Source organism: Schistocerca cancellata, chromosome 1 (genome assembly GCF_023864275.1).
Source record: "Schistocerca cancellata isolate TAMUIC-IGC-003103 chromosome 1, iqSchCanc2.1, whole genome shotgun sequence".
Lineage (NCBI taxonomy): Eukaryota > Metazoa > Arthropoda > Insecta > Orthoptera > Acrididae > Schistocerca > Schistocerca cancellata.
Window position 1 is genome coordinate 825,755,596 of NC_064626.1, and position 13,066 is coordinate 825,768,661.

Here is a 13,066-nt window from a genome sequence, read left to right on the forward strand (position 1 = left end):
GTTGTAACAGACATAAATAGGACATTGCCAACATCTGCAACCAGAGTTTTGGAATACATACAAAACTGATTTGAACTGAACAGGCTAACCTTAAATATTTCAAAAACTAATTATATAAATTACAGGAAAATAAAGTCTCATCATGATGTGACCCTCAAAATTCAAAATAAACAAATTGAAATGGTAGCTGCCACAAAATTCTTGAGTGTGCAAATTGATGAAAATTTAGACTGGAAAGCCCATATTCTCTACCTCACTAACAAGTTAAGTTCTGCTTGCTAAGCATTACACATAATTAGTACTATGTGCAGTAGAGAGTGTAGCAGAACTGTCTGCTTTGCTTACATCCATTCTACTATCACCTATGGCCTAACCTTCTGGGGTCATAATAAGACAAACATGAAAACCATCTTCACCTTACAAAAATGGGCTGTTAGAATAATTTCAGACAGTACAAGGCTAATAGCTTCCAAACAGTTATTTCAACACCTAAATATTCTACCCTTACCATGCCTCTATATAAAAATTGTTGTTAATATAAAAATGCACATTGATAATTATAAAAACAACTCAGATCATCAGTCCTACAATACAAGAATGTGCAATGATATCCACATAAAAAGAGTAAACAAGGCTTTAACATAAAACAAACCAACATTCAGGGTACTATTTTGTACAAAAAACTTACAATTCAGTTAAAGAAATAAAAACATTGTCTACATTCAAGGAAGCAATATTTAAAAATCTTAATGACCAACTGCTTTTATAGTATAAATGAATAGCTGCAGTAACCTTGTAGCAAGTAACTACATTCATTTACTGTATGTTAATAGCACCATAAATTAAATGTTTGCCACAGCCTCAATGTTAATTTTTCTGAACAAAAGTGTTTCTTCAAACATTTAATTATGTATTTCATGTAAGAGATCCTGCTCATAATTTTATATTATTACAGTAATCAAAGTTGTATTGCCCAAAAATATTGTGATGGGTACAATGAATTATTATGTAGGAAACTGTACACCCTTACCTTATTTTTGTTATACTATGTTCTTTGGCGAAATCCATATAATGTACATTGTCACTGGATGAATAAACTACTGCTACTACTACTACTACTACTACTACTAATAGTTATGTAATCTTTGTTTTTGTATGGAAAAATAATTTATAGTTCTTTTTACTAGTACAGATAATTTGAACTCTGAAGTTGTTCTATAAATTTGCTTCACAAATTTATAAATTAAAGTATGATGTTCTCTGGCAGAGGATTTTTAATTGTTGTGTATTATTTTACTGGTGCAAAAATCTGAAAGGAATGGTGGTTTTAAAAATTTTACTGCGTGACTTTGTTTTAGAATTCAGAAATACAACATAATTTAAATGCTTGTGTTTCAATAATCATACAAGCCAGAAAGTTTGATGAAATATGTTCAGGATACTTCCTCTCCTAAGCTTCCTGGAAAGGTGTCAGTTCTTAAAATGGTAATTACTTTTTGTAACAGGAGTCTTTGCAAATTATGTATGTCATCAGTTTACATTTTTTATATTCTGTAGTAATACATATGCCCATTATTAGACTAGATTGAGTGTCATCTGCTTTTGGATTGCTGAGTATTTTCAAACTTGGTTGTAATTATGGTATGTCGTCACTCTTCTGACTTGGAGAACAGAAGTCAGCTGTTATGATGTTATGTAAGTACAGGTATCACACATGGTGTATTGAAGACTGTCATTTCATTTATAAGTGTTATTTGCTAACATACAGTGTGAAAATATGAACTGAAGAATTTGGTACCTAGCAACATGTGATTCAGTGCTCTACAACTGGCCAGATTGCTTAGTGAATCAACCAACAACCAGCCTGAGAATCACAAAATATAACATCAATGGTCTCAATAATATTAACAAAATAATTGGAACAGCCTTTTTCAGTATTTGCAGGACTATTGCCAACTGATAATTCCACAACGACTGCTAGTTACATGGAGATGTTCATATTTGCATAGTTGATCAGGGACTGCTTATGGTGTGTACACTGAAAACATTTATAGACAATAAATTTCAAAATATGGAGTTACACACTGGTTATTCACACAAAAGAGAGAAAATTTAGAGGCCACAGAATTACAATGGGAAAAATAATGACTCTGTTAACTATGGGTGGGGTTATGAGAAAACTATTAAGTTATTTTAACTAGGTTGTGAATATCATGTTTATGTCCACAGGGAGTTGTGAAATGGCAAAAATATGAAAATCAAATAAATTGGAAACTAACAAATTCTTCTCAAAGAAATGGGCTTTCTCAGAATCAAAAAAATCAGAGCTATAAAACTCTTGCCACTACCTCAGGCATGTAGATTTGGGTATTTATGTGCATAAATGTGTGTACTTGTATGGAAAAGAGCAAGAGCCAATAGCTAACATTAACCATTTTCTTTTGTTTCTGTGCACTGCACACCAGTCCTCTATAAGAAAATAGTTCCCTTCCCTTTATTTTATGTACCAAATTTTGGAAAATGCAAGAGTCTGTAAGATGAGAATTTTAATTGCATATGACTTATGGAAAATCAGGATCTTTACTGAGAAGAGGAGCATGAGACTTTTGATTGAGGTACATTACAAACAACTAACTATTTGCTCATTGAAATTCTCAGCTCCACATCTTCTATAGAGAGTAAAATTGATAATCATCTTTCCAAAGAAATTGTTTTGAAGTAAGAAATCATCAGACTACTTAGTGACTGATAAAGTTTTGTGAACATTGCCCTTAATTCATTTCACATAACTATACTATACACATCATGTGCACAATGCAAAAAATAAAAATAACTATATTTAATGACTAGAGCTGTAGCAACTGCAACCACCCCCACCTTGCTAGGTCTCATATTGAGTCGATAAAAATCCACTGATTCATGAGCTAAGAAAGCTAAATGAATAAGAGACTGTTTTTGGGGTGTTGGTAATCTGCATTTTGACAGTTTCTGAATTACAATGAACACACTTTTTTTTACCTAAAAATCAATGATAAAGTACTTTGATGTCACAAGAAGTTATAAATACTATTAACATTTTCCTCCCTTCTGTAATTTTATGAAGTTGCAAGGTCTAGGTATTTAAGCAGTTATACATCCATAATAACAAGAACAGTGATATAAATCATTAGCTGAAAAAATTAACCACATCAGTTTCTTTAACTTTCTTCAAAGACTGTAGCTTCTTCTCTTTCTTAGCCCTCCCAATTCAATTAGTTAGAAGTAACTAAAATGCTATGAATTAACGATACTATAAAAATTGTTGTATGTGTATCTGCAACTCATGTAAAATTACTTTGCAGTGACGATGTAAAAAGTTACTCATGGCCACTCAGTTTATTAAAGTACATGGGTGATCAGTGGCTGGTTCATCTCACTACTCCACATTCATGGTCAGAGGCATCATTTGGAAACAGCCTTAGCTATTATGTCTCATACATTGGATACACTGCAGCACTTGCAGACACAAGAGTATGTACATTAAAATATTATAAAGTTACTACATGTGTGCTTTATGTCAGAATTACTTTATTAATATAGTTATTAAACAGTGGTAAATACAATTAAGTGAATGTAACATACAAATATTCTAGTTTGAAGTGACATTACTATGAATTTTTTAGTTCTCTCGATCATTCCATGGTTTCATTAACTCCTTTAAGTGCAACAAGTGCCAACCTTTTTCATTACTAAATCTCTGTTCGTTTCTTTGAGGCCAACTCTTATGATCTCACTGTCAACGGACATTAGATTCAAATTTTCATTTTTATTCTTTTCCATTCTTGGTTAATTTGTACTTCTGAAAACAAAACATCATGTTTATGTTTTTGAAATTGTGTAATAGAAGCCTTCATAAACAAAAATTTAGTGCATTTACTTTGATGCAGTTGTGACACTGTTCAGCATCATCCTGGATGTGTCTGATGATTGAGTCTATGTGTTTTGTCAAATGTGATCGTTTCTCAAAAGTTATTCCAAGAGCATAAATTTGTCTCTCTATGTTAAGAGCAAGAATGGACCCATTACTAAGTATGTCAGGCTCCAAAATATCACAATATATGCTCTGACGTTTTGGGTTTAGTTAGAAGAAACTGTACTGCTTGCAACCTGCAGTGCATGCTCTGTCTCTTGGCAACTGGGCATTGTAATTCTGGTAAAAATGTCAGAAAACTTCATCTGTAGTGTTTTGTGTTTCACTGTGCTCAACCAATAATGTGGGCAGACACACTGTGGTAGCTGTTGTTGGATGCTATGTTTCATTTTTCATATATGCTATCTGTAGCTTGGAATGTCATTATAAGTATATCTCTACGAAAGACATTTTCAATTTCAGTTTTCTTCTTTTTTTTACATGATATATTGAAGCATTTGTTTCCATTGTGTCATATCTACTTTTGTACATGGCACAAAGCTTAGGTATGACACCTGCTTTGTGTGAGGGAGGTGGCTCTTGTTTCTGAGTTGCAGCTACTGTGTGCAGTATTGCTTACTTCCTCTACCCCACACCCTACAAATAAAATTCCACAAGAAAAAATGGAAACACTATAATGAGTCTGTAATTATAAGATTGCTGACCTGAAAAGTGAATTTCCCATAAGTCTTCTTGTTTTTTGCAGTGTCCAGTTGACAACTGTTTGGTGTTTTTAATGTACTTCACATAATGTTACACAACACCACCTGTAGTTATTATGACTGTTTTTTTTTATGATGAATAGCTTCCAAACAGGAACTTCACATTTGTTGTAAGATGTATTAGTGAACCACATAGACCTTAAACAGCATTAATTACTCGTACATGGAAAAGTGCCAATAACACATGGCCCATAATCAATAAATGCTCTTTTGAAAGGAAATCATATTTGCCATTGACTGTAGAAATTATTTATTTCCATTGTTGCAATTTTGGCTTTAAGGTTGTTATCAAGTGGGGTACTGCAAAAGACTATGCTTCATACTTTGTTAAATTTTAAAAATTCTCTCACGTGTTCACATTTCATGGTCATATCTGAGTCTTTTGACAGTTTTAATATCCTTTACATATGTAAATAGTGTGCAAGAACAGTGGTTTGTTGGGATTAGTTAGTTTCACATTCCATGACTCGTTTACATTTGTGGATCATTTGTATGCATATTATATTCATTATTTGTATGATGTTCAGAAAGTACCCATGTGAGGGAGCTTGAAAATGTCAATAAGACATCAAGTGGTAGCAAGTTTGTTATGTCTTGCTCACTTGCCTAATGCAGAGTGCCTAGGAAACCTGCTTTCTCGGATCACTAAGCAACAATTCAGGAAATCGTATTAATGAGATTTCATTACAGTAAGGTAATTGACAATACTTAACTTTAAGCATTTGCAATGGTGTGTTGCAATAAATATGTAACTTGCTGTTCTAGTATTCTGCTTGTAGCCTCAATGATATTAATGACTACTTTATTAAAGTTATAGAAAACAGTGCATGTGAAATTCCAGACCTGGGAGAGGATCATGTTGCTACCAGAACAAATAAAACACACTGTAAAATAAGAAATTGGAAGAAGGCGCATTCCAATGATGTAGTGAAAATAGTGAAAAGATACAAACATTCAGAGCATGCAGAATCACTGTAATGGCTCAGCCATTAACTTCAGTAATGAAGAGTTCCTCATCAACAGGCATCTTCTGAGACTTCTAGTACCCATCATGGACAATAACAATTCACAGAAATGGAGACTCAGGTTTAATGTTAAGCTATAGCCAATTTCAGTCATTTCAGTCATAGCCAAAGTAATGCAATTTGTTATAAAAATTATATTTTGGTTTACTTTGAGGAAAACAGTTCCTCTATGATGCAAGAAATGATTTTTGAAAGGGGAAATCCGCAACTACAGCTGCTTTAGACTTGTTAACTGTTGAATAGGTGTGCCTATGTATAAAGTGCGCCATTCGCAAATAACTTTGCCTTATACTGTTTCACTGTTGTTTTACAATTCAAGCCCATACCTACTCCTTCACCACTGCTTCAGCTAACACAGTGCTAGGTTGTGTTGTGATACATCAAAGTAAGCAGCAGTAATATACAATAAACAATTAGATAAATGAGAAAAAATTTATGATCTGTGCTAGAAAATGTCCCAGATTCCAAGTTAGTGTCACAATCCCACAATGAGACAGTTGTCTATGAGATAATTAGCAATTGAATAACTGGTTGGCTGGGATCTGAAACAGCTGCACTGTTTAATGCTTTGAGTGGGTCATTACTGTGGGGTAACCCTTGTACACATAACCATGTGATATAATGAATGTTTATTTTATTGTCATTCAGTTAAACAGTGATTTAGCTCATGTGATGTGAGTTTATTTTATCACTGTTTAATTAAACTAAGAATAAACTGTGATTTTGCTCATACGTGTTTATCTTAGTAACTTAAAGACAGATACACTTCAAATGTGTACTAAGTCTGCTGGGTGCCCTCACGTTTTAAAACCAGCGTTCCTTCTCCAGAGTTAATAAAAATAATACCCCCACCCAGTTGCCACTCCCATCATGCACTGGAGCTGCTGCTCACAGTGTGGTTTCAGTTCTCTGAGACTGCAGACATGTGTGCAAGTTGCATTTGCATGAGTGTGTGTGTGTCTACTGCTGACAAAGGCCTTAATGGCCGAAAGCTTTAATTGTGTGAGTCTTTTTGTTGTGCCTATTGCAACTCAACATCTCCACTATATGGTGAGTAGCAACTTTCCATCTCTGGTTTTGTTACATTCCAGCCTGGATTTTCCATTGTTTGATTAAAAATAATATTTTCATTTGAGGAGATGGAGTCTGTGCCACTCACAATGTGTGATCTCAGCAAAGCATTAGAATGGATCCCCTACAAGACCTTACTCAAAGATGCTATATCAGCTACCCTTCAGTGCTACTTTAAAAGCAAACAGTGGATTGCTTCATTTCAAAAAGCAACATTTCAGGTGCAGAAGTCAGAACGTAGCATGCTACTAGGTTTCATTATTTCTCTTTTTTGTAACTGATCTAAACTAAGATGGTCAAATGCTACAATTTGTTGATGACACTGTTCTATTTACCAAAGAAAATAATTCTACCCAGGCAGTCTTGGAATCAGGTGTATTATTTAGAAAGGACAATGAATGATTTATTTCAAATAAGATGAAAAAAAAAATGAAAAAAAAGCAGCCTTAACAAGACAAATATCTAGACCATTTGGAAACAATGAAATTGCTATGTTTTGTAACTGATCAATAACTTTATATCTAAAAAGAAAGATGATGAGACTTACCAAACAAAAGCACTGGTAGGTCGATAGACACACAAACAAACACAAACATACACACAAAATTCAAGCTTTCGCAACAAACGGTTGCTTCATCAGGAAAGAGGGAAGGAGAGGGAAAGACGAAAGGATGTGGGTTTTAAGGGAGAGGGTAAGGAGTCATTCCAATCCCAGGAGCGGAAAGACTTACCTTAGGGGGAAAAAAGGACAGGTATACACTCGCACACACACACACATATCCATCCGCATATACACAGACACAAGCAGACATTTGTAAAGGCAAAGAGTTTCATTGAATGGTTTCTGCCCCTGAAACTAGGCCCATTTAAAAATTCACTTTTTGTTCTACCCTGTTCAGTCTCAGATCAAAACTTATTTAAGAAACTCTTCTTAAAATCATCAAACATTTTCCACTCATCAAAATGTTGGTTTGCCCAAGACAAAGCTTCTCCCTCAAGATATTTTTTGACAAATTTAATCTTTAGATTATCAGACATGCCAGGAACAAGGTTGTCAGAGCAGTGTTGTAAAAAGTCTACAGTGTGTAAATTATCACAAGGAAAAATATATCTAAAAAGAAAGATGATGAGACTTACCCAACAAAAGCGCTGGCAGGTCGATAGACACACAAACAAACACAAACATACACACAAAATTCAAGCTTTCGCAACCAACGGTTGCCTCATCAGGAAAGAGGGAAGGAGAGGGAAAGACGAAAGGATTTGGGTTTTAAGGGAGAGGGTAAGGAGTCATTCCAATCCCGGGAGTGGAAAGACTTACCTTAGGGGGTAAAAAGGACAGGTATACACTCGCACATACACACATATCCATCCGCATATACACAGAGTGGTGTCTGTGTATATGCGGATGGATATGTGTGTATGTGCGAGTGTATACCTGTCCTTTTTTCCCCCTAAGGTAAGTCTTTCCGCTCCCGGGACTGGAATGACTCCTTACCATCTCCCTTAAAACCCAAATCCTTTCGTCTTTCCCTCTTTCCTGATGAGGCAACCGTTGGTTGCGAAAGCTTGAATTTTGTGTGTATGTTTGTGTTTGTTTGTGTGTCTATCGACCTGCCAGTGCTTTTGTTGGGTAAGTCTCATCATCTTTCTTTTTAGATATATTTTTCCCACGTGGAATGTTTCCCTCCATTATATTCTTATCACAAGGAAAACTTTTTACAGGTGAATTACTCCACACACTTCCACCATTCATACATAAATTTCTAGACACAAAATGATCTTGCATTTCAGTGAATCTCTTGTCTATTACACTTAAATGTTACAGACTCTTGTATCTTATTTAATTCAGCATCTAATGAATTAACTTTTGATTCTGTATCTAGACTTAATTTGTCTACCCTCTCCTCCACAGTTCTTTGAGCTGCAGTTAACCTTTCAATCTCTTTCCCTTGACTTGAGCTAACTGTGGCCAATTTATTTTCTAAGGTCACAAACTTATTTTCTATAGCCTCAATTTTGGACTTCATGCCCTTCAAACTTTCTCCTAATTGAAGTTTTAAATTTGAGATCTCTTCTTTCAGTACATCAGCGTTGCTTTTCATTTTTGCTTCCAGCGATTCACTAGTTAAGTTTAATTTCGCTTCTAGCGACTCAGTGGATCCTTTTATTTTCAATTCTAGGAATTCACTATTTGTATTCATTGCCATTGTTAATTCGGACTGCATTTGTCCCATTCTGGCAAAGAGTAAACTTACCCAGTCCTGTTGATCCGGTTTTCTTTCGGTTTGTGAGTCATCTGGATCGTCACTTACACCACACGCGTTTGAGACTAACATTTCTCCCACTTCCTTTTTAATTTCTTCTGATAGCATCATGATGACACCACGTGTTTGGACACAGTTTTGACGAAAAGTTTAAAACAAAGCAGAATTGTACTTAGCTTTTCACACCACGACGTCGATCACAGGTCCACCTCTCCGATAAGCCAGCACTTTGTTGGTTCTCACACTACTTTTTCTGGTCCAGGAAACGTGTACAATGTTATTCATATTTTACAAATTATAAAATTTATAATGTTCTGCAAACGAAGCACAATTAGTCTCATCGCATTTAACTGTAATATCCCGGATGAGCCCCCAAGTTTAACAGACCTCTTCCTAAGATTTCCACAGTCTATAAGTTGTCCTACTCCTTTGTCCACATGGTGACTTCAGGCACTACAGGAGATTCAAATTTATAGTCCGAGGTCGTTAACAAGTACGAACAGTTTGGTACTTAACTCATATCGATGGCTGCATTTTTGTCTTCGTGAAGTCTAGAGGTGATTCCACTGCGATGTTCCCGCGGTTTTCTTTGTGTTTGGATGAGACTAACTGGTTTGTAGGGCGATGTGGTATTTTGATTTTTAGAGAGCAAATGTTACATTAGTTTTGCACATCACTATTTAATTCATTTATTCACATTTAACACTTCTACAGTAATATGCAACAAGACATTGTTTTACACCACATCTGTATTACCACCTCCTCTCGCCCACGCTCCCGATCCAAAGACCATCAAACAACTCTTTCCAAGATCGACCTCTTTCTCGCATGACCAAAGATAACCGTTTCTTAGTTGTTAAACTCGCAGTCAAAGGCTATATTTACATAAAACATTACACATAAATAAATTACTGACATACATGATTTTACGTTCTGTTACAAGTGGAAGTCTGTTGTGATATCTGACAAAAGCCAGCTCTGCCTCTCCTCTCTGCAGCCTATATACACTGGGCCTACACCTAAAGTTATCATCTGGGGTGTGGTTTGGAATGACAGCAGGAGCACTCTCATGGTTATCCCCTGTATCCTGACTGTGTATTTTTATGTTAGTCTGCTGCTTCGATGTATTGTGCTACCATTCGTGAACATTCCAGGGGGTATTTTCCAACAAGATAACTCACATCCTCATACAGCTATTGTAACCCAACATGCTCTACTGAGTGTCAACATGTTGCATTGGCCTGCTCAATCAGCAGATCTGCCTCCAATTGAGCAGATATAGGACATCATTGGATGACAACTCCAGCATCGTCCACAACTCGAATTAACTGTCTCTGTAATGGCCAGCCAAGGGCAACAGGCATGGAACTCCATCCCACAAATTGACATTCAGCACCTGCACACAGTGCAGCATGTTTGCATGCTTGCATCCAAAATTCTGGGTTCCACTCTTTATTAATGTACCAGCATTTCAAATTTGGAATGGTTCTTCTCATTCTTACATTTACCTGTTATCTTGCAACATTAATCATTCAGATGTGTTACATAGACATTCCTGAAACTTCATAAGTCCACATTTATTATTTCTTGATGTTGGGATTTGCTTTTTCTGTCAGCGTATATATTGATCAATATAGTATTTCACAGTCAAATGTTTAATTTGTATAAATTAGTTATAATGTCATACATTATTTGTATTGTGATTTGTTAATATTGTAAATTCGACTTAGTCTCCAGCCACAACTGGTGAATGATACAGACCTGGTAGAAAAAAGGCAATAATAATACTATTTTAAATGGCTTTTTAATAGATTCCTATAGTCACTTCCAGTGTCCTTAATGGACTTTCTTCCTATTTGGGATTCATAACATAGCTTTTTCAAGATTAGTGTAACTGTTACCTGATGAGAAACATAAGTTTCACCTTCATTCAGTTTTTATTCATGTATGTTTTAGTATTAAAAAATTTTAAGGTGTTATTCACATCTTTTATTAATGTATGTTTAAGTCTATAAAAATTCTGGAGCACTATTGACATCAGTTCTAATAACAATAATCCAATCTCTCTTGGTAAGAGGTCTCTTAGAAGGCTTTGTGGACTGACATAAACGATGTATTTAACACTTTTACTGCTACCAGTTTTTAACACAAAAATAAAGCTTGTTATTTTTGTTTTCATTATCCAGGAATTTAATTTATGACTAATGAAGAATAAACTAATCTAGCTCAAAGTACAACACACTACAAATCTTCACTTTTGAATGACTATTTCTTGTTGGCATTAAATGTACTGTACTTTATTATTTAACTTCATTTAATTATGATAAAGTATTAAGGAATTTAATGACATTTAGAGCATATAATTATATTATATTTAAAATATTCTTAAAATAAGAATACATTCATTAACATATAGCTGGCACCTTTGTAGCTAAGAATAAGGAAGAAATACATATTTGTATTTTATAGACGGTCACGTAAATCATAGAAGCTGAAATTTTCTCCTCACACAACTGCCTAACTATGAGAAGGTATTTTTATGACTAGATACTTTAAAGTTGTAAAATACACAAATATTCTCAGAGAATGAAGTATTCTATAATGTGCTAAGTCCCAAGACAAACTATACACAACACACTTCATTTAACAAAAAGTTTGAGCAACATTCATTACTTCACTTACAGTACTGTGTTTCTTTTCTCTTACAGGCTATTCAGTCACTTAACTGGGGAATAATTTATAGTGTGTTGGCAAGATCTAGTAGTCCACATCTCTCTTCAATAGGTAAGGTGTATTTCGGTATTACAATAAATGAATTTTCAGAATGGAAATAATAAACAAAACTGAATATAGACAACCACTTACTAACAGCTGATATGTGACACACTGACTTACCCCAGTTACACCTAGAACTTAACTGTACCAACACAAGAAGTTTCAGTGGCTACAATTCCCTTTCCAGTGTAAGTACCCTCTCTCATGCTGATGTCCATATATCAACACGAATGCACCAATCTATAACTGCAGTGACATGTATTGTTTATGAGAGCTATCCAGGCTGGTAAGCATCAAGGGAGGGTTATTTGAAGGGGGAGGGGATGAGATAATGGAGATAAATATGACAGCTAAGAATGATGAACAGTAAGAAGTGCAGGGTTCAAGAACACGAGGGGAGTGTGTAGGTAAAGAGAGGCAGGAAAGAGATAGACAGGTGACTCCCAGTATCATTATCAGTATGAAGACTGAATTAAATAACATTCAAATTCTTTTATTCATGTGTCATTTTTTTGTAAATCGCATCATGAAGAAATGAAGGGATGTGGAACAAGTCAAGTTATGAAAGAAGTTAAAATAACAAAAGAGCCTCACAAAATTATTTAAAATGCATAGAAAAGGAATGTCACCTTATTCCATCAGAATATTAGAGGACTGAGTTGTTGTTGTTGTGGTCTTCAGTCCTGAGATTGGTTTGATGCAGCTCTCCATGCTACTCTATCCTGTGCAAGCTTCTTCATCTCCCAGTACCTACTGCAACCTACATCCTTCTGAATCTGCTTAGTGTATTCATCTCTTGGTCTCCCCCTACGATTTTTACCCTCCACGCTGCCCTCCAATACTAAATTGGTGATCCCTTGATGCCTCAGAACATGTCCTACCAACCGATCCCTTCTTCTGGTCAAGTTGTGCCACAAACTTCTCTTCTCCTCAATCCTATTCAATACTTCCTCATTAGTTATGTGATCTACCCATCTAATCTTCAGCATTCTTCTGTAGCACCACATTTCAAAAGCGTCTATTCTCTTCTTGTCCAAACTATTTACCGTCCATGTTTCACTTCCATACATGGCTACACTCCATACAAATACTTTCAGAAATGACTTCCTGACACTTAAATCTATACTCGATGTTAACAAATTTCTCTTCTTCAGAAACGCTTTCCTTGCCATTGCCAGTCTACATTTTATATCCTCTCTACTTCGACCGTCATCAGTTATTTTGCTCCCCAAATAGCAAAACTCCTTTACTACTTTA

The 13,066-nt window shown here is 35.2% G+C and overlaps 1 protein-coding gene across 1 annotated transcript in view; it reads left to right on the top strand.

Moving 5' to 3' along the window:
• LOC126188583 (thyrotropin-releasing hormone-degrading ectoenzyme-like) overlaps positions 1-13,066 on the top strand; it is a 270,383-nt gene that overhangs the window by 51,536 nt on the left and 205,781 nt on the right. The window contains exons 4-5 of the mRNA XM_049930188.1: positions 3,342-3,510; positions 11,743-11,818. Coding sequence (XP_049786145.1) covers positions 3,342-3,510; positions 11,743-11,818 — 245 coding nt within the window. The remainder of the gene's footprint in view (positions 1-3,341; positions 3,511-11,742; positions 11,819-13,066) is intronic.